Source organism: Oreochromis aureus, linkage group 15 (genome assembly GCF_013358895.1).
Source record: "Oreochromis aureus strain Israel breed Guangdong linkage group 15, ZZ_aureus, whole genome shotgun sequence".
NCBI lineage: Eukaryota > Metazoa > Chordata > Actinopteri > Cichliformes > Cichlidae > Oreochromis > Oreochromis aureus.
This window is the reverse complement of record NC_052956.1, coordinates 19,000,413-19,016,723: the sequence shown is the minus strand read 5'-3', so window position 1 is coordinate 19,016,723 and position 16,311 is coordinate 19,000,413. Positions and strand designations below refer to the sequence as shown.

The 16,311-nt window shown below is 39.4% G+C and overlaps 3 protein-coding genes across 3 annotated transcripts; all 3 read left to right on the top strand.

The window, feature by feature from the left end:
* The first annotated feature begins 1,055 nt into the window (after nucleotides 1-1,055).
* Nucleotides 1,056-3,346, top strand: gja13.2 (gap junction protein alpha 13.2). Its single transcript, XM_031750537.2, has 2 exons — nucleotides 1,056-1,281; nucleotides 1,886-3,346. The coding sequence occupies exon 2, from the start codon at nucleotides 1,913-1,915 to the stop codon at nucleotides 2,762-2,764; it is 852 nt and encodes a 283-aa protein (XP_031606397.1). The 5' UTR covers nucleotides 1,056-1,281; nucleotides 1,886-1,912; the 3' UTR covers nucleotides 2,765-3,346.
* Nucleotides 3,347-4,512: 1,166 nt separating this feature from the next.
* Nucleotides 4,513-7,859, top strand: LOC116328695 (gap junction Cx32.2 protein-like). Its single transcript, XM_031750536.2, has 3 exons — nucleotides 4,513-4,670; nucleotides 5,446-5,579; nucleotides 6,559-7,859. The coding sequence occupies exons 2-3, from the start codon at nucleotides 5,451-5,453 to the stop codon at nucleotides 7,216-7,218; spliced, it is 789 nt and encodes a 262-aa protein (XP_031606396.1). The 5' UTR covers nucleotides 4,513-4,670; nucleotides 5,446-5,450; the 3' UTR covers nucleotides 7,219-7,859.
* A 1,086-nt stretch (nucleotides 7,860-8,945) lies between these two features.
* c15h1orf198 (chromosome 15 C1orf198 homolog) lies at nucleotides 8,946-14,343 on the top strand. The gene is made up of 6 exons (XM_031750529.2): nucleotides 8,946-9,300; nucleotides 10,086-10,136; nucleotides 10,218-10,343; nucleotides 11,038-11,205; nucleotides 11,571-11,924; nucleotides 13,109-14,343. The coding sequence occupies exons 1-6, from the start codon at nucleotides 8,995-8,997 to the stop codon at nucleotides 13,163-13,165; spliced, it is 1,062 nt and encodes a 353-aa protein (XP_031606389.1). The 5' UTR covers nucleotides 8,946-8,994; the 3' UTR covers nucleotides 13,166-14,343.
* The last annotated feature ends 1,968 nt before the right edge of the window (nucleotides 14,344-16,311 follow it).

Here is a 16,311-nt window from a genome sequence, read left to right as displayed (position 1 = left end):
CTGGCAGCAGGCAGGCCTGCCGACTGAACTGCTGGCAGCAGGCAGGCCTGCAGGCCTGCCGACTGAACTGCTGGCAGCAGGCCTGCCGACTGAACTGCTGGCAGCAGGCCTGCCGACTGAACTGCTGGCAGCAGGCAGGCCTGCCAACTGAACTGCTGGCAGCAGGCAGGCCTGCCGACTGAACTGCTGGCAGCAGGCCTGCCGACTGAACTGCTAACTGAATTGCAGACCCAACGTTAAACTGTGATGAAAGTGTGGATGTGAGAACATGATCAGGAAGAACTGTTTCAGTGAGGTTTACAGCTTCCCCTGAATAGACCAGTGCAGATGAAAAAGAGTCCCAAACGTTTTCATTCTCTGGATTCATAATGCTAGGCTCAGTAATTCCAGGCTTGGTGGCAGCAGAGTGGACACCGTCATTAACACAGGACGTGGGCTCAAGAAAAAACAGTCTTTGAAGCTTTAGCCATAGATGAAACAGAAAAAACACTAGTATCTTTGGTGGAAATGCAAAAAAATAGCCCCAGAATAAATAGCCCTTGTATCCGACAAAGCAGAAACAGTGTCCCTCTCACTCACCACTGCCGGTTGTTTACATGTCCTGACAGCCGGCTGTGGGGTGCCCCCGCCGCTAATATCTCCAAAAGTTGAATCTGTTCATCTGGAACTCTAATAACAATAATCATCATCACCATCATCACAAAATGAGAAAACAATCCAAAACACCAAGATAACTGAAACACAAAGTGCAAGAGAAACATAAAGAACAATCCATGATGCAAAAGTAAACCAAAACATAATAAACTCAAAATACTGGGTCCAACGGACCCAGAACCGTGACACATTTATGATTAATGGTTTCACATAGAGTGCAAATTTCAAGTTCCCAATTCATCCTAATACAGTTACTCATCATGCTACTCCTCCTCTTCCTCTTTTGTATATAACCCACACAAAAAAAAATTAAATACATGAAAACACACACACACACACACACACACTCTCCTGTTTGATTTATTTTCAAACTTTAGTGGCGGTTCATTGACACAAATCGTGGCTTCTGGACACGTAACTGAACACTTGTCAATTATTACACACGCTGCCCTCTTGGTCTGGTGTTTCTTAAACTTTTCCTGCTCTCGTTAGCTCACATTTACAACGTGACATTAGAGCCAGATGTGTGTTGCGCAACTCCGCTGATCAGAGCACAGAAATCCAAGGTCCAACTATAGTTGGTGATCTTTCTCAACGAGACTCAGTCCTTCCTGAGCAGATCAACAGGTAAGATGCAACGGTTTCTCTCCTCTGCTTCACATAACCGATCATTTTATCAATTAGAGAAAATTGTTATTATATTGGAATCTTTCGAGAAAGACATTAAACAGGACACTAAAGATTAATTTCTTACTTTATTGTAAGTACATCGCTGGTTGTTAATTTAGTTTTCAGTTATAATTACTATTTTTTGATAACATTAACAACATCAGATTTCTTTGTTAATTTTATTTATGGTATAGTTTTAATCATATTATAGCTTAATTTTCTGTATGCATAAAAATTTGCATGTATCTATTTAAAAAAAACATTTTTAAGTTGTTGTTTTTTTCACTTTTACTCATTTGTCTGATGACACTGAGTCTCTTGTTCTTCCGTTTTCTAATGATTAATGATTATGTGTGGAAAGTATTGATCCAAAAGCTCAAGGTTCAGAATACTGTAATTTCTTCTTCCTTCTCAGGTTTTAGGAGATAAAATGATCTATCTAAAGAGCTGTAAGCTCTTTTCATTCACCAGCAGTTTATTGATTAAAGAATAAGTTGCAGTTAATGTTTCGGAAATAAGGTGTGGTGTTAAGTCTTTACAACGTTTGCCTTCTTTTTTTCAGATTAGTGGCTAAACACTGTCATTAAAGATGGGAGACTGGGGATTTCTGTCAACCTTGCTGGAAAAAGTCCAGTCACACTCCACTGTGATTGGCAAGATCTGGATGGTCGTCCTCTTCCTGTTCAGAATCATGGTTTTGGGTGCAGGTGCTGAAAGCGTCTGGGGTGATGAGCAGTCAGATTTCATCTGCAACACTCAGCAACCTGGTTGTGAGAATGTGTGCTATGACTGGACTTTCCCCATCTCGCACATTCGTTTCTGGGTGCTCCAAATCATCTTTGTCTCCACGCCAACACTCATCTATCTGGGCCACGCCGTGCACATCATCCACAAGGAGAACAAGCTGAGGGAGCTGCTCTCCAGCCCTGGTGGCACCCAGTGCAAAAGGCCCAAATACACAAATGAAAGGGGGAAGGTGCAAATCAAGGGGAATCTACTGGGGAGCTATCTGACCCAGCTTGCGGTCAAGATAGTTATTGAGGCCGGCTTCATTGTGGGACAATACTATTTGTACGGCTTCGTCATGGTCCCCATGTTCCCCTGTTCGAAAAAGCCCTGCCCCTTCACTGTTGAGTGCTACATGTCTCGACCCACAGAGAAAACCATCTTCATTATTTTCATGCTGGTGGTGGCCTGTGTTTCTCTGGCTCTGAACGTCATTGAGATGTTCTACCTCATTTGCAAAAGGGTCAGGTGTAGACGTCGCCCTCAGAAGTTTACCTCTCCAGAATATCCTGCTAGCCTCTCAGGTCCAAGATGGCCAACTACAGAGGAAGCCCTCAAGCAGAACAGGATGAACGCAGATCTTGAAGCCAGCCACAGTGTTGCAGGGAGCTTGGATGGGGCCAAGGATGAGAAACGACTACTGAGTGGTCATTAAAAACCACGTCTGTGACAATTAAAATGTATTATCTTGCTCAGTGCCTGCATTCAGATACATCCAAGGGACTGAAAGACAATAGAAAAGCTTTGTCATTCTGCATTAATATGTTAGTATGTGCTTAGAAAAGTCTTCACAGAATACATTGTTGTATTTTTACTTATATATTCTTCTAGTATTTGCTTCCATTCCATTGTATATGCCTGAAAATCTATTAATAAAAGGTGCAATACCAACATATTTATATTATAAGAGGAAACTTTAGCTGCCGGTTGTATTCTGCAAAATCATCAAATGCAGCAATTTACTGTAAAGTAGATTATAGCAGGAAAACTGTAAGATAAACAGTAAACTACTAGTAATCCTGCCATCAGTATTCTGCTGACAATATAAAAAATTGTAACAGTTTAATGAGAAAAACTGTCTGTATCCCTGGTCATTGAACGTGTTCTCTAAGTTATTGTCTTGTTCATTTTCTATAACTTGATTTACCTACTGAAAGATAAGAATGATGGTTGTTTGTTATGTGTAAGCAGCTTTTTTCTATGCTTATTTGTTTGAAATAAATGACTTGAACTTGAAGAAACATTGCTTCTATCAATCTCTTGTCTTTAGATGTTCACACTTTTCAGTTCATAAGCCCTTATTTTGAAAAACCATGATTTACACACATTTTGTGTGACTTCATATCTACAACTAATAATTACTTTCATTATTCATTAGTTTTCTAGTTTTAGTTTTTCTAGTTTCAAGTTTTATTGTCATGTACAAATAAACAATGTAGCCACATTTACCCATAATGAAATTCTTTGGCTCGTGCTCCTCAGCTTTACATGAGCATATAGAAGTGTGCAGTTAAATTAAGAAGAAAATAACAGAAAATAGCAGTAATAATAATGATAAAGAGAAAAGAGAGAAAAAAGTCTTAAATATTTAGAGAATTTAAGACAAGTAGTATTTACAGTTTGTGCAAAACTAGTGCAATGACCACTTAAGTGGCATTAGTTGAAGTGACAGTGTGTAGAAACTGGCAAATAACGTCAATCAAAGCCTCCCAGAGCTGATAATAGTGATATTAGCTGATAGTTTTGTTTAACATATTTTGAAATGCAATAATTTTACATTTGGCTAAACTTATGTAAATAATTATTTAATACAAAGTTGTTACATATGAATCATGTGGCGGCTGACTCATTTTTCCATCTAAAATCTGGTATTTCTTCAGAGTGGGGTGTGGCTGTTAGGTTGACTGGTAATCGATCCCGCTATTCTTTCAAAGTTTATCTAAAGACAATGAGAACATCTACAAAAAATAAAAATATAAAGAAAAAAATGAAAGAAAGTTGGACTTTATAGATCAAATATATCAGCTCAGCGTATTTCAGTTCAATATTTCAATCTTTGTGAAGCTTTGTTCGGACTTTCAGCTTTTTTAAATGACAAAACGAACATGGGTCCTCACAAAGTGCAGCAGCGTCACTGCTTGACTGAACGTTCATGTTCACCGTAATCTGTTTGCGCCGTTTAGTCGTTGACTCTGTTACTGTTTGACTAAAAATGCATAACTGACAAATGTCGTTGAATTCAAAATGTTAAAGAAGCTTATCAGACAGTTAATTACCACTGTATCATCTTATGAAACCAATGCAGAGAAAAAAAAATCAAGTAGACGCGGTTAACAGTTTGGCAATCATTAACATTTTCCATGTTCAGCCCAATTTTGTCTACATGAGATTTCTCATTTCCAGATGTCATGACAACGTGACAGCTCACACGCTTGCACAACTCCATCTAATCTAAAGTTCAAGGTATCATAGACAAGTCTGGTTTGGTACACTCGCTGCCATTCAGCTCTACAACTGGTGACTGATTCGCTTGTCTGCGAGAAGAGCTGTTAAACTCAAAGGTAAGCTACAGAATGACTTATTTAAAAATCCTCCTCATTTACAAGGCATTTATTTTTAATTATAATTGTGAACAGGCTAAACTTTTAGCAAATATATTGGAATAAGATTCAAATAATGTGATGATCTCATTATTTAGGTATCTTAAGATGCATCTTGTCATATGCTGACTGATGAGCACTGATAGAGTGCTGAGGGTATTACTAAGAGTGTATGTATGTGAGATAAAATGACACACTATACATAATCTGTGACAATAAACATCTGATTAACTCAATTTTTCTCGGATTGGATAAATCAATGATATGCAGTTATGACACAGCATTAGTTGCTTGTACGTTCATCTTGTTTAAAATCTAGTCAAATATATTTATTCCACAGCTCCTACTTTAACCTCTTAACAGTCACTGGGGATTGTAGTACATGTGACTGGGCAGACTTTCTGCTGCTACTGGTGACATTTAACTATTTCCATTGATAGATTATAACAAACTACAAGTTAATGATTTTTAATAATAGAATACGTCAATCTATAAGTTTGAGAGACTCAAAATTTGAGGCAAGTTTAATCATCTGACTCTACAATTTAAGTTTAATTTAGGGTTTTGTCTCAGTTAGATATAATTTGAATATAATGTATATGCAACAGCTAAATAAACAAACTATCTCCTCAGCGAAACATTTATTTTCTAAATGGTCTGCCGAAGGCTAGATTTGATGAAACTTTGAATTTATTCACATCTTATCAGTCAATTAAGGATTTTTATTTGTTTTCAGAAACCATGGGTGAGTGGGGATTTCTGTCTTCGCTGCTGAATAAGGTCCAGTCCCACTCCACGGTCATCGGGAAGGTCTGGCTCAGCGTGCTTTTCATCTTCAGGATCATGATCCTTGGAGCTGGAGCAGAGAAGGTCTGCTTCTACTTTTTCATTTTTGGGGGGGAAGAATTATACGTAACTCACATACCTTAGGTACTTTTGTGAATTTTGGCCGTTCAGATTAAAACAAACAAACAAACAAACAAAAAAAACGCCCTCTGGTGGGTATAACAAAAGTCCACAGTAAAAACAGCGTTGAAACTGAAATTCAAATCATGCTTTGATAGCAGTAAATTTTCTTGACAACCAATCATTGGGTTGATTACAGTTGATATATATATGTGTGCATGTTGTTTATTTCTTAACTATTTCTTATTTATAATATGGGAATCTCAAGATAAATTTGCTAGGTTGCACTGACAGTGACAAAACACTGGTTTGGTACATTGAGGTTTTATTATTAAAGTTGATCTTACTATAGATGTATAGCAGCTATACTGTTAGCCCAATTCTATTTTATAGCCTGGTTGTTGTACAGAGTAATACTTTACAAAATATGTAAAATATACAATATATTTTTGGTTTGTTGTCTTAAAAGTGTAAACGCAAGGCAGTGGGATGCAATAATTTGATTATTTCAATAGTTAAGATGAGAATAATTCAAATTAACTTCATAAATTTTAAATATATTGTAGTCTTAAATGTACATATGCATAGTGAACAAGTTAAATGCACTTAGAACATTTGGTTAAGCTAAGAAAATTTCCAAATCAGTTATTTTAACCTAAGCTGTACCAAGTCTGTGACTCTTTGCACCTACCAATGTGCACTGTTCATACTCAGGCAAATCAAGTGTACCAGTTATTCAATTAAAAAAGCACAGATAACTCTGTAAAACGAGTTCATTTATAAAACTAGTATGAAAGTTAAGTTAAATCAGCTTGCTTACTATATGTTAGGACATTATTTTGCACTTCTGTGTATAGGATTTGTGCTGCTGTGTGACTAAATGTAATACCTTAATTTAAAAATAATAATAATAATAATAAACACTGTCATCTGAACATTGCAGGTTTGGGGTGATGAGCAGTCCAAGATGGTTTGTAACACCAAACAGCCTGGTTGCAAGAACGTGTGCTACGACCACGCCTTCCCAATCTCACATATACGATTCTGGGTCCTGCAGATCATCTTCGTCTCAACACCCACACTGATCTACCTCGGTCATGTCATGCATGTCATCCACAAAGAGAAAAAGCTGAGAGAATATATACAGACCCACTCTAGCAGTGAAACAACAAAAGTTCCAAAGTACACAAACGAGAAAGGAAAGGTGCAGATTAAAGGCAATCTGCTGGGAAACTACATGGTCTCCATAGTGTTCAGGATCCTCCTGGAGATAGCATTTATTGTGGGGCAGTATTATCTGTACGGGTTCGTCATGGACCCATTAATTGTCTGCTCCCGAGCCCCATGTCCCTACACTGTTGAGTGCTACATGTCTCGACCCACTGAGAAGACCATCTTCATCATGTTCATGATGGTAGCATCCTGCCTGTCGCTTGTGCTCAACGTGGTTGAGATCTTCTACCTGCTGTGTTGTCGCTCATCCAGACGGAAGGCCAAAACAGTGCCGATGACCGCCATTCCCCTTCACCCCCGTTTCACCAGTGACACCATGTTGAAAAATCAGAAACTTAGTCTCAATGATGTCAGTCACAGCACTGCCTGAGGAGTGCTGCTTTGATCCAATGTGCAGTATTTGAACAGTTAACTAGGGGCAAATAACAAAGAGGCTAATAGGGATACATTGCAAGAAGCTTTGGCACACGTTTGTTAAAAAGAAAAACAAACGTCTTTCACAGCTATTTATTTTAAATGGTTAAAATTCATGCAATAAACTCACACATCTGAAACATCCAAAACAATCTGATGTTTGGTATATTGTCACTGGAATAAATTGTTTTTGTCTCTTTTTAACTTACTTTTGGTTTTGTACATAATATTACAGATGCATGTTTGGGTATTAGTTGAAAAGTCTGATGTGTAGCCTGTGACTACATGGGCTAAATATCTAGAGACTAGATTTCTGAACCCACTGCTGATATTTTTTAACTGCTGCAGTTTGCATTTACTAAAAGCCATTTTGTAGCGCTAAGAAGATAGGACTGTTAGCACTACGTTGCTTTATAAATGTCTTTTTTCTTTGTTTCTCTGATATACTGGTGATTTTACAGACATGGAGTTTTTGGAAGTGTACATTTATGTCATTTAAAACGGTTTGCTTTTATGTTTTTATATTAATATATGCGACTTCATGTGGCTTGCCTTTGTACCTCATGTAATCTTAATAAATATTATTGAGAAAAAATATTTTTTCTGTTTATGTTTAATTATCTTTGTCTTGGAAACTCTTTCCTTTGATTTATTATAAATGACTCACTGAGAAGAAGTAAAACATCAAAGACAAATTTCAGATCTGTGAGGAGAAATAAATACCAATACTCAGATGTAGACTATCAGATCAAATTAAAAGTAGCATGTGGATTATGAAGTTCTGTAACTTTACAAAGAGGATGCAAATGACTGTTGCAGCTCTGGGGTTCTTTATTTGTCCATACGGATTAGATGAATAAAGCATGCACATGATATAACTTTACAGTTCTTAAAATCAATGCATAGCAGCTAAAGAAGTAAAGAAACAGCAGTTTGCCTACATTTTTGCCACAACTTATAAAGCAATATGGCAATGTAGCTTTTAAAGCTTGTTCCCACTGCCCCCAAGTGGTCAACAACACACAACAGGTTTAATGAACACTTGAAGCATTTGAATAGCCCAAAAAATAACTTAAACTTACTGGAAAACATCATGAGGTTGAGGAAAGACATGAAGCAGAATTACTAAGGATGCAGGAAAAGAAAAGTGCTCAAAGAATCCAACTATACTTACACAGGCCTTCTTAATAATGAGAGTGATTGCTGTGGGCCTACTGTGTTGAAATGAGGTGGACTAGAAAAAGCACTACTTACATAAATCATGCTGCGTGTTCTTACTGTGTTAATTTATGTGAGCCACATAAAAGAGAAAAATATCACTGTGTTACCTAAGTAATCCTCAATTAAAATCATCATAAATCATGACTACCCTGTCCACTAATATTCTTTATATCTTTATATCTTCTTCTTGTAGCGTGTAACTTGTGCCTTTATGTTATGTTGTGCTAATTCCTGTTGATCATTGTTAATATAGCTAGTACTCACAGCTAGTACTCCGTATGTATGGCTGGCAGCCTACTATCTATCTATCTATCTATCTATCTATCTATCTATCTATCTATCTATCTATCTATCTATCTCTATCTATCTATCTATCTATTAAACACTAGATGGCGCCATTAGCCGTTAAATCTGAACGGAGGTGCCGTATGGATTTTTATGGTGACGCCCACTCAGCGACGAGTACCGGCTTCCTCCTTCTCACAATAACAACAGCTGGCCCCAGTTAAAGATGGCCGCCGCAACCGTGGCGGGGCTCGATGCCCACAGGATGGAGGAAAAGAAGTTGGAGTACTTCTCCTCCATCAACTCCATGGCAAAGAAAATAATGCAGGAGAGGGAGAAAATCAAAGCCAAGCACGGCTCGTCCTGGGAGAAAATGACGCCGCAAGAGCAGGACAACGCCATCGACAACTGGATGATGGATCCTCATATCCGAGCCCGATACGCTATGCACAGAGTTGAGCGTGAAGAAGTGGTCTGTTACCCTAAAATGCTCATTCAGACGGGTCTGAAGATAGTTCACTTCGGAGAAGAGGTACTTAAAAGACATTAGAGTTTGGATTTTGTGTGTTTTAAGGTGTGTTTTAGGGCGAGGATAGCCCGCTAACAAGAAAAGCCTGCTAACGAGAGCCACGTAGCCTCTAAAATATGTTGGTAGACGTCACTGTGGCGAGACGGCTGGCAGCAAATATGGTGTTTATAATGAATAGAAATATTTAACAGTGAGACATTGTATATTTTAAAGGGTTTAAAAAAAACATTGGCTTTATTTTTATATATGGTAAGAGCCACTGTATTTATGCGAGTTTCATTATTAATGTAATCGTTGCTTTGTAAAAGATAAATTCAAAAAAGTAGAGGTCGCAAGACAGTGTGCCTTTATGGGCTTTAAATACTTATTTAATACTAATAACATATTTACTGTTTTATAATAGTAGGCATCAAAACATACACACCAGCTCACAGCAACACTTTTATATGAGTACATTAATTAAACATTGCACACAAATACTAGCTTTTTTTATATATCAAGGAAGCTATGAGCAGATTTTGACAAGTGTTTAACTCCTATAGAGAAAAACTGGCAGGTTTGAAGTGTCAGTTGTTGCCTTTTAACCGATAAACCAGTGTATCAAAAGGAAGTCTTACAATAGACAACTCTAGTCATTAAGGTATTTGTTGGCGCTAGGTTATAGAAAATACACACATCATATGTTACTTTAACCACCTAACCTAGTATAAATACCCTTAAATGCGGGCAGTGAGCACAATGACTGTCTAAGCTGAAACTGTAATCACAGCATGTGTTTCTGTGTTTAGGATATCACCTGGCAGGATGAGCACTCTGCCCCCTTTTCATGGGAAACAAAGGTAAAAATAAATGAAGAGGAGTGTCTTTTTTCCAGGATACATAAAGTATATCCTCCCTTACATGTCATTTCCATCTTTCAGAGTCAGATGGAGTTCAGCTTGACCTCAGGCCCTGCAGACCAGGGGATCTCATCTTCGCAGTCTGACTCAAAGGCTGCAAAGGTTACTCATTCCGGTCAGATTGGCAAGAGTGCAGCAGGAACAAAGGTAAGATGAGCCTCATATTTGAAGCAGATTAGGCATGCACATTTGGACGGGAAGTGTTTGTGTTACGACCCAGCTCAAAAGCCGCAACATAAAAAAGGAGACGAACAGCAGAGTGTAGGTAGGAAGAGGTTTTATCTTGAAATGGCATAGGGGGTTGGCTAAAACGGCTGGTGCCACCAAGGCAAAAGCAAGTGAGCTCCCCGGGAAGCTTGCCTCAGGTAAGCTTTTATGCACACCTGACTAGGTGTGGCCAATTAGCACCAGCTGAACACACTGAGCAGATTAGAGGCTGCAGAGGGACGTAACAGTTTGCTGTTATAATAGGACTTTAAAATGAGTGAAAAATCTGCAGTAGTCGAGCATAAAGTAGATGTGGTAATGTTTGTTTAATTTTAGGTAAAAATGGCAGAAATGTTAACTGTACATTTTTTTTGTATTTCTTATGGTTAATGTATGACTATTGTGTGATTTTTGTATGTATTTTTTTTTCACAGAACATTAGCTTGTTGTAGCCACAAAAGATTGTTTTCAGATACATTTCTTTCTGGAAAACCTTCACCTTTGCTCACATTTTTAAAAAGAGCTAAGTAGAACTCCTAAAGTAGGTTTTAGGAATTTTACCTGACAAGCCTCGCTTCACAGTATCTTAAGAATGCAGGACTGTGTGCATAACTGTTTCTGTGTGGTTGGGAAGGTGTCTGTCAGCGAGGGCCGGAGACCAGAAGAGGAGTCATCTTTCTGGAAGATCAGCGCTGAGAGGTCCAGGCTGGAGGGTGAGCAAGCTGATTTCCAGTCCCTGACCCCCAGCCAGATCAAGTCCATAGAGAAAGGAGAGAAACCCCTCCCATCCTACCTCCGACAGGTAAGCATGTAAAAATACCATCACGTCCCATTTACTGATTACAATCTGAAGGTTGGAACTTCTTCAAAAAAAAGTTATGGATTATGCCGAATTCTCAGGAAAAAACATTCGTTATGATCTGTAAAGTTTCTGATAAGTAACAGATGGAAAGCTCCAGCCTTAACATGTGTTATCAGACTGTCTTAAAATAGAATCTAGGCTGAAACTCCAATATCTAGCATCAGTGACGCCTCCACGAGTAGAAGCAGATGGCAAATGTAAACAAGCTACAGTTTAAAAAGGAAAGAAAAGAAAATTTAAAATTGATGCCAGGTTTCTTTCTGAATGTTATCCTTGTATACTTCTTTCTTTACATTTTCCCACAGGATAGCTCTGTCAGCTCCAAGGAGCCTGAAACTGCAGAGCACCACGCTCCAGCTCCCACTAGGTCCACCAAACATAGAGCACCCAAGCCTCCTGCTCCACCACCTCCCATCCCCACCGCTGTCAGCGCAACCCCGGCATCCATCTCCATCTCTCCAAACCCACCCCCACCTATCAGCGTCCCATCTTCGAATGCAGGCTGGGAGAGATCTCAGAGCACCCTGCCATCCGTCAGCAACACGGTCGATGAAGTGTTCGCCTCCAGCATGGTGTCAAAGCCTTCAAATGTCTCGAAAGAGAAAGAGAAGGAGGAAGAGGGCTCAGCCAATACTGACGTCAGCCCCACCTTTACCCAGGTAAGTTCAGATTTCAGAGACTGCAAGTACTAAGTACATTTGAATTAAGCATTTGTTTTGGATTTTTTTAAACACTAGCTAAAGATAAAACTAAAAGGCCCAGCTTTTTGAAGCTGGCTGCTTGATTTTAAGGTGACTGGGCATGAGATATGCTTTAAAAAGGTCATACTGTATCTGTTTATCCCAGTATTTACAGGCCCCTGATAATATTGGTTCTTGACCTGGTCCAGGCTTTCTAAAGGTCGGGTTTACATGTGTAGTTTAGAAAACATTTAAAAAAAAAACTTACCTTCAGAAAATGGTTGTTATGTTTTTAGTTTTGGTTCATTATTGTTTGTACTGACACAGAGAAACTAACATAAGTTTTACATTAAACGGAAGACTCAGTGTTATTGATAAGGATGAAACCTGATATTGGACATTAACAGCAAACCTTCACATTTTGTGTCATAACATTAGAGCTGAGAGTTAACATGTAGTTGCTACATTTTCATTTTGTTGGTGTTGGACATAGTGGCTAAAGTCTATTACTGACCCATGTTTCTGTATTAAGGCTGCAGGCTGCTGTGTTATAGGATCAACGTAGATGCCACATAATGACAATGTACGACTTATTCTGCTAAGAGACATCACTGGTCTTTCACACCTGCCCTTTCTCCAACACGACCACCTTTGTTTCCTGTGTAACAAAAGACTAAGACTATGTTATATATGGTCCCGTGTTGGAGCCTAATCACATACCTGCATGACAACGCAGTTCTACAAAAAGCCAAAAATGCAAAGCCCAGTGACAGTAACGATGAGTGCAGGTAGAATACTGAATGGCTTGAACAGGACAGAGATGATTAAAAAAAAATGCATGAGAAGGACAGACAAACTGTCACAAACTGGCTTAATTATATGAGGCAAACACAAACCCTAAAGAGGGCCGATGATATGTGCAATCAAAGAAAGAGTCCCAAGCTTTAATAGCCCATGTGAGGCCCTTGTCACCTGACAAGCCTCCCGGGTCAGCCAGTCTTTAGCAAGAGTAGGACAGTGGAAGGGGCATTACCAAACAAGGTCTTTGTCTTTTATGACTTCTTTGTTGGTAGCCCAGTAATAGCTCAAACGCAGAGAGTCTCTGTACAGTGTCTTCTGCCTCACTGCTATTTATCAGGATCTCTCTGTTTCTCTCCTTTCAGTTTAATACAAGCAGCAGCATCCTGAAGACCGGATTCGACTTCCTAGACAACTGGTAAACCACAGCAGAACCCAGTCACCGCTCTGAATGAGTCATCCTCATCATCACTTTAAAGAAGGACCACACTACCATGACTACAGACATCCACGTCTAGATTTAATAGACACCATTCTTTAAAAATAACCACATTATGTTCTTGTAATCGTCTTCAGTGGGTCGTTAAGACATTATCTCACTGCCCCTTTCCTGGTGGATTTTTTTCCCCCTCTCTCTTCTTAGAATAGGATCGAGTCCTTAGAATTGCCAAACACTTCCACTTTTTACACTTGATATGAAGTCTATTGGAAATCCACTCAGAGAAAAATTGAAATCAATAAGTTTATCAATCTGATGTACACGCTGGTCACATAATTCTGCTGAATACAGTAACCTGATGATTTTGTTGTGTACATGTGCTGTGAATGCACAATTGATTTCACGCGTAGCTCCTAGACATGAGTCTATCAAATGAACAGTTTTATCCGTCAACATGGAACAAAACACTAAACCCATATCCAGGTTTAAGTTAATATTTTTTGTTATTCTTTATCTCTCATGTTCTTTTTATTTATGCTTATATATTCCTGTAAACCTAAGAAATTTAGAGTAGCGTGTGATGTTGCAGTCCTGACCCACACAGTGCAATTACTACAGTAAAAATCTTGGGATTTTACCGTTACATCTCTTATTACTGCAGAATGTATTTAAAGCTTTTATACATACATAGAAATAGATGGTTGGTTTAAATGTAGCTAAATAGAAACCACAGCATTGTTCTGTTTGGCATTTGGAAAAAAAACACACAGGAGGGAAGAACAATTGGGAAGTGCTCAAACTTAATCATGGAAAAGTCATGGGCTGTATGTCCGGGCTGCTGTGGGAACCAGTTACAGATGTCCTGCATGGATTCAGCTACTTGGCAACACTTTCACCCCTCCCAACTTTCACCTTTGACCTCAAAATAATGCTGAACAAAACTAGTGTGCATAGTGTGAAATGATTCACACTGAACTATTGTGTCGTAGGTAAATGGGCAGGCTTGTAGTGTTTGGTGGCACTTGTGTCAGATCTACATGTAATGCTTAGTACATGGTTTTCTATATTTAGCTGCTCATTGTATCTTCTGTTACACACGTGCATCACATTCATGCATTTTGGGGTCACAGTTTGGAAGGAAATAAAAAAATTATACTTAAACCTGGCTCTTATCTTTTTCATTCTATCACGAACCACATTCCTTTTTAATGGCTCCATGACACCCAAAAATAATATTTTCCTAAAATAGTAAAGACCATGATGATAAAAGTTTCCATGTGGAGGAAAAGGAAGCGGTCACTGCAGTAGTTTATAGTAGTAAAAACCTACATCAGAAGAAAATAACTCAGTGTTTCTCCATCTATGATTCCTAATCCATCGTGTCATTAGGGAGGAGAGAGACGGGTGCTGCAGTTGAAGGAAGTTTTGTGCTGCTCTGATAAAACATCTCATCAGCCGCGTTCAGAATAATTAGACCTAAATCTACCATCTCCCTCCGGGGTGCAAAGCAACCACAATACAGTGTGTATTTTAGGAAAGCAAGAGCGATATTCAGTTTCATGCATTATGTATGTTGTGAAGGGCTGGTGTAGGCATAGCTACTCAGCTCTCTCACACTGAAGTAAAGTAACATTTGTCAGTGTTGCTAGGGTTTGATGGACCTAAATTGTTTGTTTTTTTTTTTAACTTAAGTAAAGTCTGTACAGCAAATGTAAAGCTGCTTTTCTGTTTTAGTCCAATGGTCATTTCACTAGCTGGGACCACATCCTCGATAACGATGGGCGATGAGGGATGAGGAAGTGTGAACTGGTGCTGCGGTTTGGGGAAGGCCTCGAAGGGGACTGGCGACGGCTCCCGGGCTGGCCAGATCCCCATGTACTAACGAGAAGTGAATGAAGGAAAGGAAAAGAGGAGAAGAGGGAAAATGGGGGGGCATGAAAATGAGAACAGCAGGTATTGGTGAAGGGGGGCGTGAAGGAGGAGTGGTCCCGCTCCTGAAATTCAGATGATATCTCCACCTAAAGCTTCATTAAGGCATATTTGTATAGATTTAAAAAATCTTTATATTAAGTGAACAGGCTGTTAGCAATGGCTATTTTATTGTGTCCAGGCAAAAAAGCATGGTTATTATAGTTTACTTAAACTAATATTAGATGAGAAAAAGCCCCTGGTCCCCCTGGTTCTATTGGGCCTCCTCCGGTGCATGGAGGGCCCTCGGGTCTCCGGGCCTGGGGCTTGGTCTGCCCTGGCGTAGGCAGCTGCCGGTGGAGCCTGCGGGCTCGTTGTTGCAGCCCCCTGTGGCTTCTGCACAGTGGCTGCTAGGTGACCCCCATCCGGGACACTCTTCAGCCCTTTTCTGGGTAGGTGGCACGATTGCCCCTGTGGTGGTTCTTCTTGGGCTCTTGTACTCTGGGGGGCCTCTGGATGTCTGGGGCCCATGTCTCCTCCATGCCTACTTCATGACCTGGAAGGCAGGGCTATGGCTCCCCATACCTACTATTAGATACTTACATGGAGAAACTTTATGAACATAACTGCGCTCACACACAGGTACTTACAGATACACATTATCTTGGTTGGCTGCTGCCTCTAAACATACAATCCTAATCAAAAGTTTAAGAGCCCTTGAAAAATGGCCAAAAATTTTGCATGATTGGATCTTAACAAGGTTCCAAGTAGAGCTTGAGCGTAAAACAAAAAGAAATGGGAGTAGGACAAAAGATTTTTGTTGAGCATGCAATTTATTGAAAACAATGCTTAAACTGAAACAGGCTGTTTTACAGCTGATCAAAAGTTCCAAACATGAACTCAGTAATGAGTAGCTCCACTGTAATTGCTGATGCAAGCGTTTCCATAAGGTGAGTGGAAACTTTTCACCAACGGGTGAAGACGGCTGCACAAAGGTCATCTACTGTCTGCAACTGTTGTCCATTTTTGTGAACTTCCCTTGCCATCCATCCAAAGGTTCCTAATTGGATTTAGATCAGGGGAATACGCAGCATGTTCCAGAAGATCTATCTTATTCTCCTGGAAGAAGTCCATTGTTTTTTTTTCTCTCTCAGCAGGTGATCAAGCAGATTTTCAGTGTCTTTGCTCTCTATATTCCTCTTCTCCTCTATTTCCCCCCAT

What these genes read in the sequence shown, in the direction of transcription:
- gja13.2 (XM_031750537.2), top strand. Translation starts at nt 1,913, where the DNA reads ATGGGAGACTGGGGATTTCTGTCAACCTTGCTGGAAAAAGTCCAGTCA.
- LOC116328695 (XM_031750536.2), top strand. Translation starts at nt 5,451, where the DNA reads ATGGGTGAGTGGGGATTTCTGTCTTCGCTGCTGAATAAGGTCCAGTCC. An exon ending in TTGGAGCTGGAGCAGAGAAG is followed by an intron (nt 5,580 to 6,558) that starts GTCTGCTTCTAC and finishes TGAACATTGCAG; the next exon opens with GTTTGGGGTGATGAGCAGTC.
- c15h1orf198 (XM_031750529.2), top strand. Translation starts at nt 8,995, where the DNA reads ATGGCCGCCGCAACCGTGGCGGGGCTCGATGCCCACAGGATGGAGGAA. An exon ending in TAGTTCACTTCGGAGAAGAG is followed by an intron (nt 9,301 to 10,085) that starts GTACTTAAAAGA and finishes TTCTGTGTTTAG; the next exon opens with GATATCACCTGGCAGGATGA. An exon ending in TCAGCCCCACCTTTACCCAG is followed by an intron (nt 11,925 to 13,108) that starts GTAAGTTCAGAT and finishes CTCTCCTTTCAG; the next exon opens with TTTAATACAAGCAGCAGCAT.